This window comes from Perissodus microlepis, chromosome 6, assembly GCF_051167445.1.
Source record: "Perissodus microlepis isolate ML-2025 ecotype Zambia chromosome 6, ASM5116744v1, whole genome shotgun sequence".
Taxonomy (NCBI): Eukaryota; Metazoa; Chordata; class Actinopteri; order Cichliformes; family Cichlidae; genus Perissodus; species Perissodus microlepis.
The window spans coordinates 37,006,503-37,030,530 of record NC_140466.1 but is presented as its reverse complement, the minus strand read 5'-3'; the positions used below and the strand labels follow the sequence as shown (position 1 = coordinate 37,030,530).

The 24,028-nt window shown below is 40.3% G+C and overlaps 1 protein-coding gene across 1 annotated transcript in view; it reads right to left on the bottom strand.

Moving 5' to 3' along the window:
* Positions 1 to 6,577: 6,577 nt before the first annotated feature.
* The window catches only part of lcor (ligand dependent nuclear receptor corepressor), a 93,170-nt gene continuing 75,719 nt past the window's right edge, over positions 6,578 to 24,028 (bottom strand). Inside the window, exon 7 of the mRNA XM_084932182.1 lies at positions 6,578 to 20,783. Coding sequence (XP_084788308.1) covers positions 19,646 to 20,783 — 1,138 coding nt within the window. The 3' untranslated portion in view covers positions 6,578 to 19,645. The remainder of the gene's footprint in view (positions 20,784 to 24,028) is intronic.

The following is a 24,028-nucleotide window of genomic DNA, read 5'->3' as shown; positions in this document are numbered from 1 at the left end:
TTAGCAGTGGCTGCAGTCATGCAGATGCTGTACTGGTCCATCATAGTGAAGAGAGAGCTGAGCATAAAAGCAAGCTCTACTTCTACCCTCTCTACCCTCACCTATAGCCACAAGCTTTGGGTAGTGACCAAAAACACGAGATCGTGGATACAAGAGGCGAAAATGAGCTTTTGCTAAAGGGTGGCTGGCCTCTTTTTTACAGACAGCTGAGGAGCACGTAACAGACAGTTTAGCAAAAAAAAACAATGTTAAATTGTGCCTTTAAGCACTTTGTTAAAAAAAAAAAAAACATAATTTGTTTCCATTTCTTTAGTTGAATCTAGGAAAAGACCACAGTTTGACAGATATCAAATTATATTTCTGCACCAATAATGTGATTCCCAAAGAGCTATTAGACAAAAACTTGGCATATCTCAGGTGTGCATTGTGTCTTTAAAAGGTTTGAGGAACTGAGCAAAAACATAAGTGGCAGGCCAAAGAAAACATTGCTGCAGCAGATCAACAAAACCTAAAAGCTTTGTCTGTGAAACACAAAATAATCCAGCACAGATTTTAATTTTTGAATAAAGCTGTGACAGTTGCATTAATTAGATCTGAGGTTATCCAATAAATGTTATCCCCAGTTAAGTGCATCAACCCTCAGTCACTGTAGTCAAAATTGCCATTGTCTCACTGTCGCCCTGAACCAGTGGTGATGTCATAATGATTGTTTAAATCTATTGTATCTAATAATCACTATAAGCAAAACATATTCAAATTATCATTAAAGACTCAGAAAAGGACGAGTTTCTTACATCTGGTGCCAACAAACATTTTCCGTCACATGAATTATTTGATCACATGATCAGATGTTTTTGTAACGACTAGCCGAAATTTATATCGATAATTCATGCCTGTATGGTTTGTGGGAAACCTGGCAAGTTTATTTGTATATCATCTTTCATACACAAAGGCAAGCCAAGGAACTGCACACCAGGCATAAAACAACATTTTAAAAAGTAGGTTAACAGTAATGTAAGTTATGGCTCTTCACCCTCCGCTGCACATCAGTTTCTGTATGGAGCTTGTTAGGAGCCGCCATCCTTGGTGTGTCACAGCTAAACACGGCTCAGACAGGCCTGGGGAGACGACCGCATGGGGCTGGTGCTGAGTCTTAATTGAACGGTGCTGATGTGGTTCCATTAATCAGTAATGGGGAGCCTTGCTGGGCACAGCCACCACACACCACAGCAGGAGGGGCTTCTGATGGGGGCTCTGACATTTTCACAGCAGTCAGTGTGTATATGAAAAACAGACCGAGAGGAGGGAAATGTGTTCATATCTCAGGAGTAAAGGTCGGAATGAGGAGAATATTTTATATCAAATGTTTCTACTTGTACATTTCTTTAGCGAACATTTCTGCCATGCTCTGAGGTATTCGTATTGTGTCCTTCACAATACGAACCATTAAAGCTTTTTATTACAAGGTTGCTGCTGCTGCACTTTTGCTCCATCATCTCATAATAGGAAGACCAGCAACAGCAGGCAGTTCAGCTGGTTTAAATGCACGAAATAAAATATGTGCTTCTTTTCATGTATGTATATCAACAGACAAGCTTAACAATCGAGTAATTTGTTGCTGGAAAAGAAGCTTTCTTAGTTTTTGCTTCTCAAGTGTAATCATTTGCAGAATTTGCTTTGCCATATCAGTCTAAATGAAATAGTTGGCATTTCAAACTTAGAGTCAGTGAGAAACCAGAAAAATTCAAGACATGTAAGCAAAGAACTCTGGCTGGGGAACTTAACATTTTTAACTGTCTTAAATTAAAAATAAATAAATCAACAGATATATCAGTGATTTTATTTCTAAATGTTTGCAATTTCCTAAATACATTCAAGGAACATTGTCATTTCATCAGGATCCAATCAGTTAAATAAATCTTGATTTATTTATTTTTAGTCTATAAGAACACAATAATTTAAAAACAAGAAAACAAGCAAAAAAACAAAACAAAAACATCACTTTTTCCCAAGCCTGGCCATAGCCTGTCCCAGTTTGTCACTGGTGAAGGGTGCACCCAGGTCACCAGTCTATCGTGAACTAACCAATAGAGGGGAACAACCACTCACACTCACAGCTACGGCCAGTTTAGAATGACCAAACATGTCTTTGAACAGTGGAAGGAAACTGTAGTACTGGCCGAGAAATCATGCAGGTACGCGGAGAACACGTAAACTCCAAGCATGTGACAATGCTAACCAGAGGCAGAAAACCAATCACATCTATTTTTATCACAACAAAACCAACAACCGGAATGTAGAAAGTAATTTGAAGAACTTGTATGGCACAAAATATATATTTACATAGTTTTCACCAAACATCTGGTTGGTTAGATTGGTGTAAGAAGTACATAATAATAAATAACTGCTTTGCATGACTAGTTCTTCATGTCAAAAAAGACATTAGTATCATCCAAGCTGTGCAAAGGAACCGAAACATTTATTTTTATCAACATTTTTTTCTTTTAATCCCTACTTTATAATGTTTTGCAGTGAACTACATGTAAACTTGGGACTCTTGGACAACCTTAATACTAACAATGTAGGGATAAAATGAGTGAACTGTTCAGTTATTTTCAAGCCTTATAGTGTAGCTGGCAGATAACCTGGTCAAGACTTCCATGTCTATTTGCAGGCCATTGTTGTCAACTGCAGATAAATTCAAAAAGCATCATGATGGCTTCAAGCTTCTCAATGACGTCATCAAATTTCATCCCTCTCATGGACTCTTTAGCTGCGTGTAGTTGGGTTTTTTAATTAATGATGGTAAAACCTCCTTTATTGTGATCAGTCAGTAGTACCCTAACCCATGTAGTGCCAACGTAGATGCTAATCAGAAATCTGGAAGTTTCTAGTACCCAAAACCTTGCCCTTTGCATACACATTCTAAGAGGTGTCTAAGATATATAGATATCTTTAGACTGAACTGTGCAAATTGGGCACTAGTTTGGGTTGAAAACTTTCTGACCTTTTCTTCTAGACAGACGTTTGTGTTAATCTGAATAAGAACATTTTTAATGTCTGAAATCTTTGTATTAATCTTCTTCATTTGCTAACAGCTTAGTCTGGGAATTTGCTGAGGTTTGAATGAAGGAAAATAGGTAAAATAGAGTTAGTCAGTCAGTTCATGCTACAAGTTTTCAAACTGAGGCTGCTTTCCCACAAATTAATCAACTGTAAGCAAAAAGCTATCATTCTATAAATCCTCTCTCTCTCTCTCTCTCTCTCTCTCTCTCTACTATATATACACACACACACATATTAAATGACAGTGCCTACTATAAGGGGAAAAACATCTTCAAGCTGATCTTTATATTTCCCTGCAGCAGATGTTGTCAGGTTGGCCGTCGGTCTGTCCCATTTTCATTAATGGAATATTTCTTGAATATCTTGAATACCTTACCAGGCTCATTTGAACGGCTGCTGTCTTATTATACATGAAGCAGGCAGTGTTCATACAACCCATAACGTTACCTTGAATTAAGGAGGTAAAGATATGAGGCCTGAGTGGCGCATACTTGTGACATCACTAAATATTAACTTAGGTTCTCTTAAAGAGACACCACACAACTGTCACTGTTACATATGCATAGAAAAGTGTCTTCTCTTCTACGTTGTCTGGTTTGTGCAGACACCACACTAGTTCAATTCAATTCAATTCAATTCAATTCAATTTTATTTATATAGCGCCAAATCACAACAAAAGTCGCCTCAAGGCGCTTCATAGATACAGAGAAAAACCCAACAATCATATGACCCCCTATGAGCAAGCACTTTGGCGACAGTGGGAAGGAAAAACTCCCTTTTAACAGGAAGAAACCTCCGGCAGAACCAGGCTCAGGGAGGGGCGGCCATCTGCTGCGACCGGTTGGGGTGAGAGAAGGAAGACAGGATAAAAGACATGCTGTGGAAGAGAGACAGAGGTTAATAACAGATATGATTCAATGCAGAGAGGTCTATTAATACATAGTGAGTGAGAAAGGTGACTGGAAAGGAAAAACTCAATGCATCATGGGAATCCCCCGGCAGCCTACGTCTATTGCAGCATAACTAAGGGAGGATTCAGGGTCACCTGGTCCAGCCCTAACTAGTTCATTCCTTGATTGTCTTTTTTTGCCTGAATGTTTGGTGTTACGTAATGTAATAACCAAAAATGGTCAGCTACAAGGACTGGACTGAATATGAGTGAAAAGGGATCCAATCTTACAGAAAAAGACCTTCTGAAAGATTTTCACTTTTTTACAATCACAAGAAAGTCTGGGTGCTCGCACAAGACTTTTGCACAGTACCACATCGCCAGTATATCAAAAATAAACTAACTGTGACATCACGATGTTCTACAAAAACACATTTCTGTCCGTTACACAGCAGCATTGCTCAATGAAAAGAAGTGAACATATGATTTGGTGACATGAATCTTTGGCACCCACCTGTAAAGTCACTGCTGTTTGAAAACCATGGGTGTAAATTTCAGCTTGACTTATTGATGGAGGCTTATGGTAATGCATGCGGTAATTTGAGCTGAAAGTATGTGTTATATATTTTCATGATTGAAGGTCACACAAAATGCTTTCATTGGAAGATCTGGATAATAATCCATAGAGGTCTATAAACTCGGTCTTGAGGTTAGGGGTTTTATTAAAATTTTACCCCTATTTTCTATTTCATTATTCCTATTTTGAACACCTAGTTCCTGTGCACTGCAAAATACACCAAAATTGATCGATGCATGGTGCTGTGGTGAAAAGATTTTTCAATATCTATTTAATAAAGGCTGGAACAAAACAAAACGCGGTCAGACCTCCTAAAATGAGTGGAACCTCCAAATTTTCACAATATTGATTCAGTGAGCCACAGATAAAGAGCTGGCATATATGTGTTCATGAGTGAAATAGGAAAACACACTTGCACACACAGATAAAGTATTTAAAGAGGGAGTCTTTTTGGAGCCTTAGGCATAGTGTAAGAAATAAATATTTGATAGGAGAGTGACCTACTTCATGTGCCCTGAAAAGTTATTTGTCTTTTCCTGCCTCCCACCACCTCTAAGGCCTCTATTCTTAGGCCCTGCAGCAGAGAAGGCCAGAGATAAAGACGGAGATAGTCACATTTGAAATGAAAGTAGAAAAGGAGAAAGAGGTGGGCATGGCCAAAGAATTAGAGAGCAGATTAAGATGTGAAGCAGAGAGGAGGTAATTGTTCAGCTGCTGGAGGCAGCTAGAGAGCCCATTCATACAAGTAATCTTATTGGTTGAATTAACATCTCACTACTTCAGGGCTGCTGGCTAATACAACAAAATAACACTGATGTAAAACCCTCAAGTAGATATACCAAGTGTGACAGTAATCAGAAAATATGTCTAATAGTATGCTGGAGTTTTACTTGATATCATGCAGGCTATGTTTTTTTGTTTGTTTGGTAAGATGTGTTTAAAGTTGACATTTGATAACTTACAGACACATTGCCTGTGTACATTACATCAAGCCTGGTTCTGCTGGAGATTTCTTCCTGTTAAAAGGGAGTTTTTCCTTCCCACTGCTGCCAAAGTGTTTGCTCATAGGGGGTCATATGATTGTAGGGTCTACCTTACAATATAAAGCGCCTTGAGGCGACTGTTGTTGTGATTTGGCACTGTATAAATACAAATTGAAATGAATTGCCTACGGGACCAAATTATGCCCCAGATGAGTCCCCATTATATAATTTTGCATCTGAAAATCCTACGTTTGTTTCATTGGACAAACTTACAATTCTGCATGGCTCCATGACTTTGTTATTCTTATTTATTTTATTGCCATACATCCTGATATTACATCCTGATGAATGGTGTATAGTAATATCTACACCCCAATGTTCAAGTGCCTCAATGTTCCTCTCATTGGGGCAGTGCTTGACCTTTAATATCTTTGAAACCCAGGGAAGGGATGAGGGGTCAGACTCTCCTCCCTGGGGTTGCAAAAGTAATCCAGGTTGTACAAAAGCCTATGAGAAAATTGTTTTGTCTTTATTCGAGTTTCCTGATGTATTTATGTTCCCAGTTGCTCATTTCGAGTATCTGGCCTACAAACCTTTCAGTTACCTGTGGTAAACACCGGTCATGAGGGAAAACTGTTTTCCTGACTGGTTGGTGAACGGTTGCTCTCGAATGCTAAAGCCCCATTCATGCAGAGCTAGAGACTGGTCAGTGGGCCCCTGGCAATCACTCATCACTAGGGAAAAGTGTGCGTTCTGCTACCAGTTGGTGAGTGGTCGCTGGAAATTGTTGACAGTCGTGAAACTGGATTTCAAAGAAATGAGATGTTACATTGAAAACCTTGTGTTGGATTTTGTTACTAGCAGGTTACGGTGGTTCCCAGTATTTGCATGGAAGATGCTGACTTGTGATACTGAAACTGTAAAAAGAGTGATGCAATTTTTAATGACAGTCCATTGATGAAAGCTCAGCCTTGGCACTTGTTGCATCGAATCAGTACATTGCATACGGGCAGGTTATGGTGTTCCTATGAAACAAAACACAAACTCAGACAAGACTCGAGGTATTTTCACAACAAAATTTATTAGAAGAATAGTGGTTTTGAAAAGAAGGTTCTAGCATCCAGTGAATACTACCTTACACAACATTACAGCTGAAATGTGTGGCAAAAATGGCAATTTTCTTTTTTCTTTTTTTTCTTCCTTTTTTACCAAATTGAATATAACATAACCAGTAAAATATTTTACACATGCACAAAGACAGATATAATCAGCGTCGCCTGATATTCAATGCAAAATAAAGTAAAAAAAACAAAAAACAAAGGAACTCAAATCATCATCTTTAATCTTTTTATATAAAAAAAATCACAGACATTATGAGATGATTTTTTATTCATTAGCCCAAACAAAAAATCAGATTTTGAATTCAAAACAGGAAGAAAGGGGGGAAATAAAATTGTCAGTCAAACTAAAACCGATTATTGTGATCCTTGTTAAGTGCTCATTTACATGGACATTAATAACAGAAGTCTAGAAGAATAAAAGTCCAACTCACAACGTACAAAATAGAATGAAAACAAACGAAAAACAAATTGTACATTGTACATAAATTAAACTACAATATGAGAAAATATTTTAAATTAGTTTTTTAGTCAAACTGTAAACAGTAGATATTGAAAAATGAGGTCCATCGGGGTATTTGGAGAACCTGTATGTAAGTGTGCATGCATGTGTGTATGTGTGTTTATGAGAGGTACAGTCCAGGTGGGACCAAACCGTGAAAGGGGGCTTGAGCGTCCTGAGCATCGGCACAGCGCCCCCCCCCGAGGGCCCGCTGGACTGAAGGAATGAGGTATATCGTCAAACCCAAAAACAAAATCTCAGTGGAAAAGAGGAAAACAAAAAAAGAAGCCCAGCAGACCCCGTCTTGGGGCGTCCAGCCACCCGTTAAGAGGCGAGGTGAGATTGCGAAATCTTAGAAACCTCAGCAGGACAAAAACCAAGAACAAGAAAAGAGGTTTGTTGTTCTATCCAAACTAAAGTCTAAACCCCTGGACAACACTTCTTGCATCTACCAAATATTACAAGCCTTATTCCAAACCAATCAGATTTATTTCTATCACAACAAAATCAGGTTACTACCAAAACCAACATTAGGAATGTAGAAAGTAATTGCAAGAGCTCTAACATGAAATACAGCTTTACATAGTTCTCACCAAACATCAGTGATGTGATTGTTGTAAGAGGTACAAAATTTAGGCAATATGTATACTACACTCCTGTCATCAAGACCAGGCCAATAAATAACTGCTTTGCATGACTAGTTCTTAGCATAAAACAGACATTGGAATCTGCCAAGCTGTGCGAAGCAACACAAACACTTAACATCCAGCAGAGGCATCAACCAATCACAGCAGAGATGAGTGGCTGTCTTAAAAAAACCCAGAAATTAAAAAACAAAATCACAGAACAAATGTGCACAACATCACTGAAAACTGCCCAGCAGATATTTCTACCCAAGTTAGACTCGCCTCGTTCCTGAACACAGCCGCAGGTTTGGTGACATAAGAGTCAGCTTAGCTTTGTAGAGAGGGTTACTAGGTTTTCCCTGAAGCTTTAGAAGAACTGAAGGCAGATCCATCACATTTCTCTGTTGTGTGTGGCTTCACAGGTGGTGGAGAAAAAAAACAAAGTTAGCACTTAAACCAGAGGGATACCTGAAGATGGCTTACTGTATCTTCTCTGGTTTTTAAACCAGCATTTGCAAAGGACCGTGGACGGCTTTAAAGACAATTTTAAAGTCAAACCACTGTTGTGTGCACTTGTCTGACGTGTTTATTTTAAGAGGTTAGCTTGGTGTAAGTCACTGTTAGGTTGGTGCTTTGTAGCAACACAATAATCGATTCCTGATTACTGCACAGAGCAAAAGCCATGGCACTTAACGCAAGTCAGAGAGAGAACAGAGTGCTTACAAAGACTCAGTGGTTATGAACTGAGAAGACAGCTAACATTCAGAACATACTAAATCTATCCAGAGGTTACAAAAAGAGACATGTAAGGATAGAAAACGAGATGTAATTCCATGAGTAGAGGGCAAGACAGACTGTTTCGGATCAAATTTTGGCTGTAATTCGTTTTCATAGGAACAGGCTAATGAAATAAACTATAGTTAAAGTTGATCACTGCTAGGCCTTGGTATAGATTAAGTACCTGAATAAGAGTGAGAGCAGTGTTGTCAAGGGTCCCTGAGGGTGTCTGGGTAATGCAATTTAGGTCTGTAAGGTGCCCAGAGGGAAGCATCTTTTACAGACAGAGATGCAGTTCTTCAAACTTGCACACTGTTTCATTGAGTTTCCATAAGAGCACAAAAATATTAATGTTCCTTAAAAACAACTCTGAGGCAAAAACATGGTTGAACTGAGGGGGGAAAAAAGAAATCGAAAGAAGCAAGCTTTGCACATCGTTTCTTACATAGGCACACACATTCACACTCATACACTTGAAAAAAATTACTTTACACAAGGAAAACAGAATGATTGCAAAAGAGCTTTAGCCAAAAACTACTACGAAAGCTGTTGCAGTGACAAACAAACACCTTAGGTGCACCTTCTTAGGAAAGGGGATTTTTTTTTTCCTCGGGGGGCTATATTTTATATTCAAAACATCCGAATCTGTCCTGCGGACAACATCCAAAAGAAAGGGAGAGCTTTTGGATTAACCAGCCTCTTCAAACAAAAGGACTGAGGGGTATGTACACCAGCATGCAAAAATATCAAGAGCGTCAACGTCCACGAAATCATCCGTCACTCCCAGCAAAGCGGTGTTTCGAGGGAGCCGCTTTTTCTAACAACTTCGCTGTCTGTTGGCTTCTGTGGAGACCTGAACAGGGTTCATCACCCCTCCACTTCCTTCATTTAAAACAGTCTTTTCTTTTCTAGACATAAAAACACGCAAAACCGTTCATTCTCAGTGCCTTCAGTATACAATTCCAACCCACCTGTGAAAAACCAGGCGAGGACTGATGGGTAAAGCCGATCTATATACACGACCATCCTGAAGATAAGCCATCACCCTCCCTGCAGCCCTTCAACCCACCCAGTGTGACTTCATATCTAAGTCATCTTCATACATATACTGTCTTTACAGTGTCCGCTTCAGGAAAAAAAGAAAAAAGAGACCCACCCGCTTACCCACCCATCCCCCCCATTTCACAGAATCAGGCCTAAAAAGACTACAACTACACAAGATCCTAGTTTCACTACATCGTCTGTTAACAAAAAAACCAAAAACAACCTCGAGCCGCCCTGCCCCTTTGCCCTATGCTACATCATGGGAAAATAGCAAGCAAGAACAGAGTAAGAAAACAAACACCAAAAGCGACAGAGTGGGAGCGATTTCACCTAACATACTGCACTGGACTTCTGTATTGTTTCCCTGAATCATCAATGGAAAAGGCTCATCCTCTTCCTTTTCAAGATAAAAGTATATGACATTAGAGATTTTTATATACATATGCATTTGTGTTTATGTCTGTGTGGGGCTTGTATAGGTATATCTATGTGCACATATAGAGTATTCTTTTATTCTTAAATATGTATAGTTAAATTAAGAGGTTTGTTGTGTTTGCGTTTTTTTTTCTTACATTCAGTTTTTAACAACAATAAAAAGTTGATAAAGAGGTATGCAAAGGGAACAAGGTGGGGAATGTGTGGTTTCAAGTGTTTCACATACAGCATTGGCCTTCATTCTATCAGCAAACCCACTTGGAGAAACAAAAGACTGGAGAGTCTGTTTTTTTAAAAATTCCATCTTTTACGGGGATTCAAAGAATGCCTTCTGTGAATCTTTCTGAACCACTGGGAAATAGCAGTGTTTAAAGTCGTCTTGAAAACAACAGCTCAATGCAGTGTGGGCTGTGAAAGGATTAAGACCAAGAATGTCGACAAATTAGAAAATAGAACATGTGGGAATGTGAAGCTAAATTAGTGTTTAAAAAAAATAGACAAAGCAAACTTGTGGAACCTTTACCGGCTACGACGCACTACATTTGGCAGGAGGAACAAAGAAAAATGACAAAAATGGAGATGAAAGTGTCCAGAGATGAGTGTTGATGGACAGGGTCTGACAATATAAGGAGGTCGTCAAGGTTACATGGATTTCTTTTCTGAGGTATTCTGTGTTGTAAGTTTTTTTCTTTTTTACATTTTTGCTCACCAAAAACACCAAGATGAAAAAAAAGAGCATCATCAAAGACTGAAAGAACAAACACAGCGTTATTTTTCCCGCACGTGGATTCAAAGCGCTCGTTCTGTTTTATTTTTTTCTCTTCTTGTTTTTAAATGGAGCAGCTTCCTGTAATTTTTACATTTGGGAAGGCAACAGTCCGAGTCTTGTTAGATCTCCAGAGAACCAACGAGCTGGGCTGTTAAACGAGCTCTGCATGAGCCTCCCCTGCTATGAGTTATTCAGATTTACAATCCTTGCTGTTTATAAAGCACTGGAAAAGTATTTGGCTAAAAAACAAAGTACAGAATTCATCAAAAACAATAAAATACCCTTTTAAGTGATGTTCTTGCTTTCAGATGAGTGTGAGGTCTCGTGACATTTAATCTTCTTTACAGTGTGAGAATTTGTATCTCACCCACCAAACTTCCTGTCTGACGACTGACCTCCAATATCCACTCAGCAAGTGCCAGTCTGTCTGACCTGACAATCGATCTTACTCATGAGCCAGTGTTGTTCTTCAGCTTGACTAAAAATGCAGTGGTTATCTGCATGTAGTGTAGACTTCATAACTCGAAGGTAACAGAGAAGGTACGTGGCTGTCAAAGACGGCAAATTAAGCGAACGTCATAACGTGAAGGACGGCAAAAACAAGCTACAAGAGGATCACGGAAAACACACGGGCGATTTCAACAAAACAGAACACCTGCTCACTTTTTTTCTTGTTTTTCTTGCTCCCTCTCTCTCTCTCTTTTTTTAAACATAGAAACCAAAAGCCAAGCCCGAGCTCATTACCCTGAACCATCAAAACAAGAGATCAAACCTTTAAAACACAGAGTATATTTTGGGGAGAGTTCATAAAATTTACACTACAGCTGAAATGTTAACCAAATCCCATACGTAGAATTTCAGTGGGTTTTTTCCTTCTAGAAAGACTCAGTATTTCAGAGGATAATGATCTCCTTGTTGCTAAAAGAGCCTCATGCCCTGTCTTTAAAAAGCAAATATGTACACAGTTAACCCAAGAAAAGAAAAGCTTCTGTGAAGAGTTACCAGAATAAAAACAGAACACCAGAAGAAGAAGAAGGAAATGACGTTTATGAAAAGGCCTGAAGAAAGGTGACAGACCTGCAGCGGCCCAGGAACGCCCCATCTCTCTGGGAACAAATGAGGCCCTGTCAGCCCTGCAGCGCTCACGCTCCAACGACCAAAGATGCTGTGAGAATGACACATAACCACGGGACAAAAAGTGACGGTATCAAGAAGTTGATGATTAGTCTTCTGAGAAGTGTGTAAAGAGACGCGCCGGCATGACAGAGCATCACTGGAAACTTTTTATAGATAGGAAAGTCAAAATCTGACACATTTTCTGTAAGGAAAAAACCAACAGCCTGATAAAATCCTCTATGCAGCATTTAACTTCACCAGAGGTCCCTGAAAAGGGCTGATGAAGATTCACATGGACGTACAGCCTGGGAACGAATGAAAAATGAGTTTAACTTTACCTAAGAGGAAATACGCTTCAGTTTTCAAGTCAGCCTTGTGCAGCTCTGCATCTGAATAGATTGCTACAGACATGACAGACTGAGGTAGCAACAATTTCAATCTTTGTGGTCTGTAGCATCGTGTCTTAGTCCGGTAGCATTTCCCTCAACACAAAGTACACTAGACAAAAGCAAATGAATCTGCCGCACTGCTTAAGTTCTACTAAAATCTCCAAATTAGACCCTAAATCTTTGTGAACAGGTGTCAGCAGAGTTGGTTCTGAGTTCAGAGGAACAGAGACCAGCTGGTCCATGTAGGTGGCTGTAAAGGGCCAGACACACCTCCACACGGGAACGATGCTGCAAGATTGTCATGGCAACACACAAGAGCACCTCAGAGTTCCTTCACAAAGCCCCGAATTGCATTCCCCCCCCCCTCCGCAATTGAATCACATTGAATCTGGTCAACTATTTTTGTACCTAAAAGCTTCAGATCAGCAGTAAAGTAATGTTGAGTTCTGAAGTGAATTTCAGCATCATCTCAATAAAAGCCTGATGTTTAACCGTATTGTGGGGGTGGGGAAGGCGACCTTCGGCGGCCTTTATTCTTCTCCACTTCACTTAGATTTCACCGTTGCACTCCCATCCACCTCCTCAGACCACTGCATCTATCTGACTGTCTGTAAGGAGGGCTGAGATGCACACCAGCAAAGAGGGCTTGCTGGGTAAGGAAAATAAAAAAAAGTGTGCCCGTGTGCCTCTCACGGTGTAACCTAATCAAGCAGGGTAACAGGAGGGTGGGGCTGTGAATTTTAAACCTACAAATTTGACCCAAATCTCACAACGTTTTCTTTGAAGGAAAAATGCCATTCTTCAAGCTACTTTGTAATTTCAACCAGGTTGTTAGATTATACTTGATTAAGAAACCAACCCTTGAGCACTAGAGTTGAGATTGTGTCTTCAAATTCAAGATTAGAGTCTTCAAAAAGGCACTCTTGATTCCACTGATTGAACAACTTTATGTAATCACTTATTCGGCCCCGTAAAAATAATCAAAGCCTACTGGAAAAATGTTCAAATAACTTTTTATCCTCGGAGGGCATTATTAGTTTGTGATTTGTGCCAAAATACCCTGGCACGTCCACATTTCTTTAATGCTGTTAAACAGCAGCGAGTGAAGGAGTCTGTTGTGTTGATTGCTGCAGATCAGCATCATTCCAGAGGCGTGTCTGGCCTTTAAGATCTGTACTCAGCTCTGCTTTCAAAGCCAACCTGCTCCTGAGTGACTGCTTGTCACAAACACTTTGACATTTAAAAAACTTGGCATCACGCTCCGCATCAGAGGAAATGCACATTTCAACAGACCTCTTAGCAGCGCTTGTACAAATGTGTCGAGAAGAAACAGCACAGCTCACGATGGATGAGGAGAACTGTAACTGTCAGTTGATGCCGATTCTTACTTTGGAAAACTGCGTTCCGAGTGCAGTAGATCCTGTTGCAAGAGAGCAAAATGATTCTTGGATATGCAGTTGGATATGTGGTTAAAAGAAAAATCCATCCCAAAGCACACTGGGCATATTTTTCTCAGACATGTGTCCAAAACTGGGATTAATTGTGGACTGGGGACTTAATCCATCATTTTAACTACTGGTGATATGCTGTGCATTCCTGCAGCTGGTTCTTAGACTCCAGAATCATTTTTGTCTTTAAGTAGATAAATCCAAGTCTAAAGCTCAAATTGTCTCGAGAGAGCAGCGTGCAATCCTGCAAGAGACAGTCGAGGAGCAATGCTTACTTTACCTTTATATGATTTGAAGTGTCTCGCTATAGGTCAAATGTGGGATTTTATTTAAAAACAGATAAAGAAAATGCTCCTTCGAACATGCCTTCTAAATGAGACTTGAATGATTTATTGACGAGAAGTCATCCTTCATGTTTGTGCTTTTTGGCAAGCAGATACAACACTTTACCACACGTTCTTTCTATATCAAATAAACAGCACGTTCTGCTATTGATTTCCCCACGTCCAACCAAAACCGAATGCAGCCCTCGACTCCAAATTGTTCCATTTCTATTGCCTCACCACCCAATAAATTCATCCCCATCCTCCAGGCCCCGTGAAAAGAAGTCCTGGGAATTGAGGGTTGTCACTTACAGCAGCAAAAATAGACTAGGTAGTTTGAAGGAAACGTTCTAAAAAGACTGCAGGAATGCACAAAGCACCACAGACTGGCCACTTAGAAGAGAACAACTGTAGGGAGGATTTTTCCTTTACCAGAAAAAAGGAAAAGGAGTCTTTGTTGAAAGGCAAGAAACAAACAAAGTGATTTTCACAGAGGCAGTGCCTGCAGTGCCCCAGTGTGCCAGATCAAAATCAGCCAGCAGGGCTGATGTTCTGCAGGCTGTGGACAAAACACACCCACCTGCTTCTAAAAGAGACACGGCAGACTCCAGCTTCATAATTATACATATAATCCGCCCACACAAAGTGTGGCTACCTGATGAGGAGCGAGAATGTGTGTTGCTGTGGGTGCGTCACGTCTCTATTGGTTTGTGTGCGTGCGCGCGCGCTCTGTGCTAGCAAGAATACAGAACTGTATTCATGGAAACCTGGCTTCTGGCTTTTAAAGAATTCATTTTTCTTTTTTGTTTAACAAACAAATATGCCATTTGAAGAACAACAGTACAAACAATCACAAGAAAAAAAAAATTTCAAAATCTGCTTATGTCAGTTACATCTAAAAATCTGGAAACGAGCCGCACTAAAAATCCTGATTCTTCTGGTTTGTGTGTTTCTAATATACAATCAGCTGCTTTGAAGTGGTCAGACCTGAGGTATAAATGACAACCAGATATGCAGCGTGACAGAATAAGAAACAAACGCAACTTCTCTGCGGAGAGGTGCACGGCAATCGTATACATAATTCTTTCCTTCCTGGTATCCCACCACATCGTGCACCGCCCAATGACAGAACAGCGCATCCCGTGTCGTCTAATAAGTGAGGTTACAGTAGTTGTTTTGTTTGTTTTTTTGACATTTTTTTCTCCTTTTTATATCTTTGTCAGTCTTTCTCTCAGAAGAAAAAAAAAACCAAATGGAATTACAACCGACCTAAAAAAAAAACCAAAGAGAAACTGATTAGCTCACATGAAGATGCAAAAAACAGTAAAAATAAATACATACATATTCATAAGATATAGCTTTTTTTCATTTTGAACATCGTTAAGGACATTTTCCTGTGCGTGCTGTGTTTTTTTTTTTTTTTTGTTTTGTTTGGGAATACAGTGTCAAATGTTTAGGAAAAAAATCACAGCTCATAAAGGAAGGTTAACTTGTCCACCTGTCCCCCAATCTCCACTGCTGGGTCTCTGATTTCTCTGGGTTTGAGAAAGAAAAAGGACAAAAAGTACCCTGGTCAGGTTTCATCCTGGAGTTCTGTTACACTTGGAAACAAACATATGTATATTTAAAAAAACGTATTCCTTCTCAAACCAGGGTGGAACCAACCTGACTCACTGCCTCCAGGGTGAAACCAGATGACTGAATCTGTAAATGTTTAGAATTTTAGTAGGAAGAGGGTTTTACTCTCCCCATATAAGACCAACCTAAACCTGGGATAGCTGTATAGTCCCCTATGCTATAATGTTTTTTCGCAAATAAAAAAATACCTTAAAAGCGGTGGGTGGCAAGTATTGGTCAGTCAGACACTTGACGTCTTTTTTTGCAATGTGAAGGCAAAACAAAGAAGAAAAGCTTATAAAAGCGTAGAAACAGTGGAGGATACTGTATTTCCCAGAGTATCAACTACACCTTTGCCAAGCTCCCAGGTAAGGGATACGTGAAAGTACGAGGCACGGAAAGGAGTTCTGAGAATGAGGTATAGCACTTGGTCTCTACTGACCAAGTGAGCATGTTGTGTGTGAGCGCGTGCGTGCGTACACACGTCTACTAATTCAGTACAGGTAGTTAAGTCATGCGCCATTTTCCGACTGACAAATATTGCTGCCCATCCCACTGGCTCGATCCTGAGACATTTGCGGTATTAAAGGCTACTGAAAACGACTGTGTTTCCAATGACAGCAGCAGAAAGCAAAAGGAGAGAAAGCAACAGTCTGTTAAAAAAAAATCAAGCATCTGCAGACTGCTGTTCGACGGATTCATGTCACTACATTCATTAACTTGAGTGTTTGTTATTTTGTCAGAATATAAATAGATAGACACGTAAGTGAGACTCGGTTGCAAGGAGGAGGACATTTTCGGACAGGGGGAGCGGTTAACCACATGACTATAAACAATCAACGAAACCCAAGAGAAAAAGAAACAAAATAAATATATGTGTATATATAAATGGCATGCACCTCAGTAGATAAGTTCAGGCTGAAAATGGGACTTGTACTTTTAGAAAGCAATGACAAATACAGAGCCAAAGCCAGCTGTAACATAACAGGTTCAAGAAAGGTCGAGAGGAAAGTTTTGTAGATGATTTAGTCACTTGAATAAATTATACAGCAGATATTGTTTGGCCCTCAAGGAATCGCCTCTCTCAGGGGATTTCAGTCAAAGTGCCAATTGAGTTAATTTATGCACACATGACACCAATTACATAATGCATAAATGTTTTTTTTGTTTGTTTTTTTTTAAAAACATATTACATGACCAGGGAGATTGGTGTGAGGGAACACAATGTGAGATGTGTTTTGTTCCTACTTTCATTCACAGCTTTGGTGCCTTTTATCAAAGGCAGGCTCATAACAAGTGCTTTACTATCACCACTCAGGCTTTGATCCTGTTTTAACTATCAGATCAGTGCATTGTCCTTCGCTGGGTCCAACTTGATGCACGTGACAACCTTTTAGACACTTCAAATGCTCAGCATTGGTAAAGTGTTGGACGCATTTCATGCATATTGATTCCTGGCTATATTGTCCCAGGATTACTACTTTTTATTGTTGTTGTTTTTTTTTTTTAGTTACTTCAGTTAGCTTTGCATGCCTGGCAGTCACACAAAGTGGACAACCAGTAACCCCAGGGGTGGGAGAAGATTGCAACAGGTAGTAAATGATTCTAATCATAACTAGATTGTGATTGATTCAAAACTTAACTGTGTTGGATTATTATTACTCTCAAGATTAATATTCTGAATTGGCCCAAACCCAAAATCAGCCAAAAATAGTGGTGCATGCCATTTGTTAAAAGAGAATAAACAAAATCAAATCAAATAAATAAAATGTACAATACATTTCAAAAGGAGTGAATCATCGTCATTTCATCTGAGCAGAGAGTTACAATTCTCATGTCAAAAATCTCACAGACTGGGTGAGCACCAGGCAGTGTCAGGAGCGAAGAGCGACATTTAGCGACGAAGGGGAGGGGAAAACAACGAGACAACACTACACAAAACTGAACTTGTTCAAGCTGTCAAACTTTTTTTTTCTTTTCTTTTTAAATGGTGGAGGTAATTGAGAGGAAAATAAGTGGTTTGGGTCCAAGCTGCACCTTTCAGAAACACTAAAGCTTTTTTTATGCCATCTCTCTGACCTCCTCATTGCCTCCTCTGCTGTATTCCTCAGAAAAGAGCTACACTGCATGCATAACCTTAAACTTTCTTTCTCCTTTGTTTTTCTTCTTGTGTTTAAAAAGTGCTATCTTAGAGGTTCAGCGCCATAAATCCACAAATCCAACATCAGTGTTCTGTTCTTTTCTGGTATTCCTTAAAGGTCTATCTGCTGCTATGGCACCGCCATATTATCCATATGGCCCTCCCAGAGTCAAAGCACTGGTGAGAAGCTTGCCGTGTCCTCTTTTCATCTACTATTAGGTCCAACAGGAAATTACCATATTTGTAATCCACATCTGTCTCAGTTACCCTGAGTTAAAAATGAGGAGAGAAAAAAAAACACCCAGAATCATGGATTGGCTTTTACATATTCAGTCATAATAAGTTATAATATATTAAAATCTGCCTTTCCCCCACCTACCAACTACCCCTGCCCACTGCATATTACCCACCCACCACCCCAAACTGAACACCCCACAATAAATGCACATTGTTGTAGTAAACTGCCTTTAAAACCATCTTTGAAGTTTTAGGGAGAAGAATTTCTTTTAAAACTCATGTGAGTTGCTTCTGCTTGGTTTTGATTAGAAAAAGGAAAGAAAAAACAACATCAGCAATATGGTGTCATTAGCTAAGAAGCCAAAATCCATTAGCTTAGGTTAACTAAAGCCTCTATAGGAACTGGATAATGAACTGGGTAGCAGCACAGTTTCACATTCTGATCCTAAAAGGCATTTGTCCAGTAACGATCTTCATGAGAGGGTGAGCTCACTTTAGTCACCGTTTGCGGGTGGCTCCGGCTTTCCAGGATCAGCAGTGAGAGACTGATGGAGGTCCGTGAGGTAGCATTCCGCCTTAAAACCCCCCCGCTGATCCATAAGCAGATCACCCCTTAAATTGTCCCTTGGCAAAAAAGAGGGTTAAAGAAGCCTCCTGCATCTGAATATGAATCAGCGTATGCAGGCGATGTGCACCTCTGACCCTTTGCAAAGTTGTGACTGGGCTTCAGAGACAGACCATAATAAGTGCATGATGCATGGGCAACAATGCCGAGGTAACCTGGTCTGTAAGCGCCAGACCCAAAATGTAGTGCAAAAGAAAGCAAAAGAAATCAAACGAAAAGATAGAGGAAAAGAAGTCGATTACAGAAGTCAGTAGTGTCCACGAAACTCACAAACATGCATCCCTGAATGACTTTTGTGTCTTCTCGTTCATAAAAAGGATGGGTTATTCTTGCTTTTCGTCCGCACGGAAATTAGCAGAATATTTGAAGGAGGAAAGAAAAGGATTTTCAGTTAAAGCGTCATGGCTACCTGGCAATAAGAGAGTGGGTTTGATTCCGAACCCTAACTGAGGAATATCAATGGTACAATTAAACCTTACAGTTGTTATTTTGAGCTAGTACTTGATGAGCAAGAGGGGAGTGATAAAGGGACCAATTTGTCACTTCTTCTAAGGAGTTAATTTTCAACCTTCCCCTTATTTTTCCCCATCATTATCATATTAATCCAAAGCAGACTGCATTTATAAGCAGCAATGCTTCAGTGTATCAAGTTCATAAAAGACGGGAGAAAATTTTTGGGGGTTGGGGATTATCAGCATGCGTAAATAATTGTCATTTACCTAATGTCTTTAGCTGCATTTGTTAAGCCCCTGAATAGAAAAGCTGAACAAATGCTTCTATAGCATCGCTCAAATGACACTAGTTAAGAACCATCCGATTAGTTGTGTCTCTCCAGTTTAAGAATCCTCCTCATATAATCCCTGCATTTGTGCTCACCCAGATACTGCAAAGTAAATTGGCACAAATAAAGCCCCATCCATTTTCAAATTACTTAAGTCAGTTGAGGTTTACATGTGTAAGTCGTTTAGTCGATCGGTTTGAAATCATCATCGATTTCTTCTTTTACATTGTCCTTGAGCTCGGCAGCTGCTAGCGATGCACCGTCGCCTCGTGGGGTTGCAGTGGGCGTGTTCTCCGACTCGTTGGGAAACTCCTGGCCTCCTGCTTCCATCTTCATCATCAGCTTGAGCTTCTTCTTTGGGGGGTTCTTCAGGGTCCCCATGCGCTCCTTGACCTTGTACTCCAGGGTGCTGTGTGGGATCCCATACATGTTCTGTGCCTTGGACACGCTCATCTTCCCGCTCATCACTACAGCTATGGCCTCCTCCAGAATCTCACTGTTGTACTGGCGATATCGGCCTCTCTTCTTCCTTGGCTGCTTGGAGCTTGGGTCCCCTTCCACATCTGAGATGGAGTACGCCGGCCCAGAACTTGAGTGGTCCAAGTCTGAGTTCCAATATTCAGCAGCCCCATCCAAGAGGCTCCCAAGGCTTCCTCCTCGGCGGTTCTGCTTTGGCAGAATGGCTCTTAGCTTCCGGCTCAGGGTGTTGTCCCCATGGGCACCACCCCCGACCCCCATGGCACCGTAGCCATAAAGCTCAGAGGAATGGGAATCCCAGGAAAGATCCATGCCCCGAACCTGGGGGATTTTCAGGTCAACAGGCGGAGAGTGGCCTTGGTCTCTCTTTCCTTCAATGTGATGATGTTGGGCCTTGGAAACCTGATTGTGGTGGTGATGATGAAGGGAACTCTTAAAGGCGAAGGCTCCGTGGTGGTTGTGGTGTTGATGCTCCAGGAATGTAGGCAGGTCTCTGAGGTCGCTCAAAGCTCCACTGGCCTGCTTCAGCTTCATTAGGCTTTCAAGGTGAGCCTTACTTCCCCAAAATGAAGAAGAACCCTTTTGGCCAAGCAAGGAATGGGACTGGCTATGACTGAGCAAGCCAGCTGACTCTAGATTGGACAGTGAAAGAGCAGGAGGTTGACTCAGAAGGCGATGCTTCTGGCTGAGAAGCTCTTCCTTAATACGCAGCGAGCGGGCCAGTGGGGGCTTGAAGGAGTTAGAGTTGACATAGTTCTCCCTCATTCCGTCTTGCAAACTTTTCTGCAGCAGCCCATCCTCCTCTTCCGCCTCTGGCAGGGTATGATCTGCTTTGATTGAAAGTCTGGATGGAGAAGAAGACGAAGAAGAGAACTTCAGGAACACAGTTCTTCATATAAGATCAAAGTTATTTTTAAGACACGGGTAGATTTGAAACAACTGAGGTAATTACAAAAAAGAGAAAAGAGCAACAAACTGTATCTTGCACTTATATGAACTGGTGCTTTAATACATACAGTATTGAGTGATTAATTAAAGCTAAAACTGACAACCTAATAAAACAAATCTTTGACATCTTTTATGCAACACGTTTTCTTTTTAAGCAGAATATTTGCTGTTTCCCACATTATTACTGAGCATCAATTAGCTATTTGCTATACTGCAGCTGCATTTAATATAATGTAGCACAAGGATGCATGGCATTATAGTTTTTTCTTTGTCTAAATAAATCTCAATTGCTGCTTTTTTATGTAACCCACTGCATGACGGTGGTTTAATTTTGCCGTTACCAACAGAACTGAATTGTATTTATATTTCTACAGCAATAACCAGTTGCCTTCCATAGTCTCTCCTTGCATGAGACACGGTAGTCAGATGTTAACTAACAGATGCCAGGGTTGGTAAATAGTTGCTGTGATGGAAGTCCTTGTTCTAATCATTATTATTTAAGTATTACTGCCAGCTGCAGTGAAGGTGGAGTAAGTCTGGACCACAGGGCAAGAGGTTCTCTAGAGGGGAAGTTGAATGATATCAAAGACTGTCACAATAGAAACAGGCTAAGCCTTCTGATAAACACGGGACAGGAAGGGCCGACTGGCCTGAACATGACTTCCAAAATTGTTTGAAATATATGAAGAAATAATTAAAAATAACAAACATGCCAAAATGAGCTGCCCAATGTTTGGTTGGTTGTTAACATACCTGGACGGTGTGCTCAAATAAAGGATACGGAGAACACCAACAGATGCCAAAGAATATTACAGGTATCAGCCACAATCATTGGTTGTCATCAAACTTCAAAGTCCATACGAGTGCATTATCAATTAGAAGCACTATTTGTGGAATGCAAAGAATTGTCCAGATACATTTCAGGATAACAGCAATCCACTGGTAGTGAGGGTCATAGGCCTTGTGCCTCAGGACTTTTAAGACATTTCAATCCTTAGAAGGAAGACCTATCCTCATAGGCTTAAGGTGCTGTTTCTAACTGTGTTTTAATCGTGTTGTGCAAATACTTCACCAAGGTTTACCTGCTGGGCTATAGCCTTGTTTGTCAGCAGGAAATCTGTTGCTATGTTAGGGTAAGAAAAAAAGCATCTGAGTGTCAGTTTTCACCTAATATTTTTCTGTTATAGTAACCTTGATCGCAATATCATTCATATTAGCAACAAACACAGGTGATCAGACAGGAACCAAGACTATCACAGAGTATTTGGGGTAAAATGAGGAAGCCGTAAACTAAACTAAAACCTGCACACCACTACATCATGCCCAAATTTAACATAACATCTCAGTGCAGCAGTTGATAGAGGTGCATTTACAGCCAGATCAAAAGGAGAGTCCTGGCACGGTGGATGCAAGGTTTCCCTGCTCGCATATGCTCTCTGAATCGAACCTGTTTCAATCCATATTTGACCTACAGTACAGATCAAAGGTTTTCATGAAAATGACCACCGCAATTAGCATGAATTGTTTATTCCCTCCTGACGCACACATGTAGACACATGATTCTTAACACAACCTCAAGGAAAATTATGTTCATCAATAGTTAACAGAATGCAATGCAAAGAAAGTTCACTAAAGACACTGACAAATGCTTCTTTTCTGCAGGACAAAGTCATGTTGATATTGCTATTGTAACACTGTTGGGTTGATGAAACAAATCTATATAAACTTACCATTAAACTGATGATAGTTCATCAGAGTAAAATCAATAAGTGAAGAATAAAAGCGGAGAAATGTGGAGAAACTGAATATGGGCACAATCTTTTCAAGACCTGCAGTCCTGTGCTCGGCTTTACAAAGAAAGTGTATTTTCTGTAAAATCAAGAATCTAACTGACTTTAATTCAACTGAATTCAGTTTTATTTATATAGCGTCAAATCCCAACTGCAGTCGCCTCAAGGCGCTTTATATACGGCGGAAAATTATAACAATCAAACATCCCCCTTTGAACAATCAAATGGCGACAGTGGGAAGGAAAAACTCCCTTTTAATAGGAAGAAAGCTTGAACAGAACCAGGATCAGGAAGTGGCAAACATCTGCCATGACCAGATGGAGGTGTTGGAAGGGACAAAAAACACAGTTTAAAAGAGAGTCAGAGATTAATAATAACTAATTAATAAATTTATCATCAGAACGATGTAATAATTCATCCAGTTCAAGATCCATCGCAATTCTCGCCCACAAATTAACAAATGTGACCTTTTTCCCATTAGGCTTTCATTGTGTTGAAATTCGGTTTAATTCTGACCAACACTGCAGGAGGTGGAGTGATTTTTGTGAACTGTAGACAGAGAGATTATGCCTCGCCACAACATAACCTTATGAATCCTTTGGCTGGATGAACGAATAGCATAGTACCGAATATAAACACAAACTCTTTTTATTGTCTACATGATTTAAAATCTTTAACATCTGAGAAAGATTTACTAGATTCTCGATGAAAGAAACACACTTTCTTGATCATCTACATGTTGTAGCTGTGCACTGTCACCTGGGGGCAGTGTCAAAACATGTGGAACAACTATGGACTACTCTTGCGAAGTAGCCTACAGATCAGTGTTTGTGGGCTGCTGTTAGTCCTTTAGCTTAGCCCCTGCCACGGAGAACACAGCAGTCATAACAGACAAAGAGATTTTTGCAGTGGACTGAAACTGAGTGTTAAAAACTGTGCAAAATATTTGCTTTGCTTCTTCTGTGTGCTTCTTTAAATTTCTGATTATTTTTTCACACTTCTTCTCCTTCCTGTTTAAACCTACTTTTCAACCAGTCAGCATTCTTCCTACACAGAGCATCATCACTGTCAGCCTACACGCCGTTACTTTTTTGAAGTACCGCATGCAACCACGTCTGTGTTGGTTGGATACCCAAAAATCCTGCGTAGCCAAAAAACCTACGCAAAACTGACACATACGTGGTTCCATGAATTACACTTAATGGTGGGGGGAGCAGCAAGACCCCAACAGAGACACAGACAAGGAATCAATGACAACAGTTATGTCACAGAAGGGAGGAGGGCCTGGGGTGGATGTGGGTTGAAAAGTGGCTTGCAGATGTGCAGCAACTGTGGGCAGCTGATGAGTGGA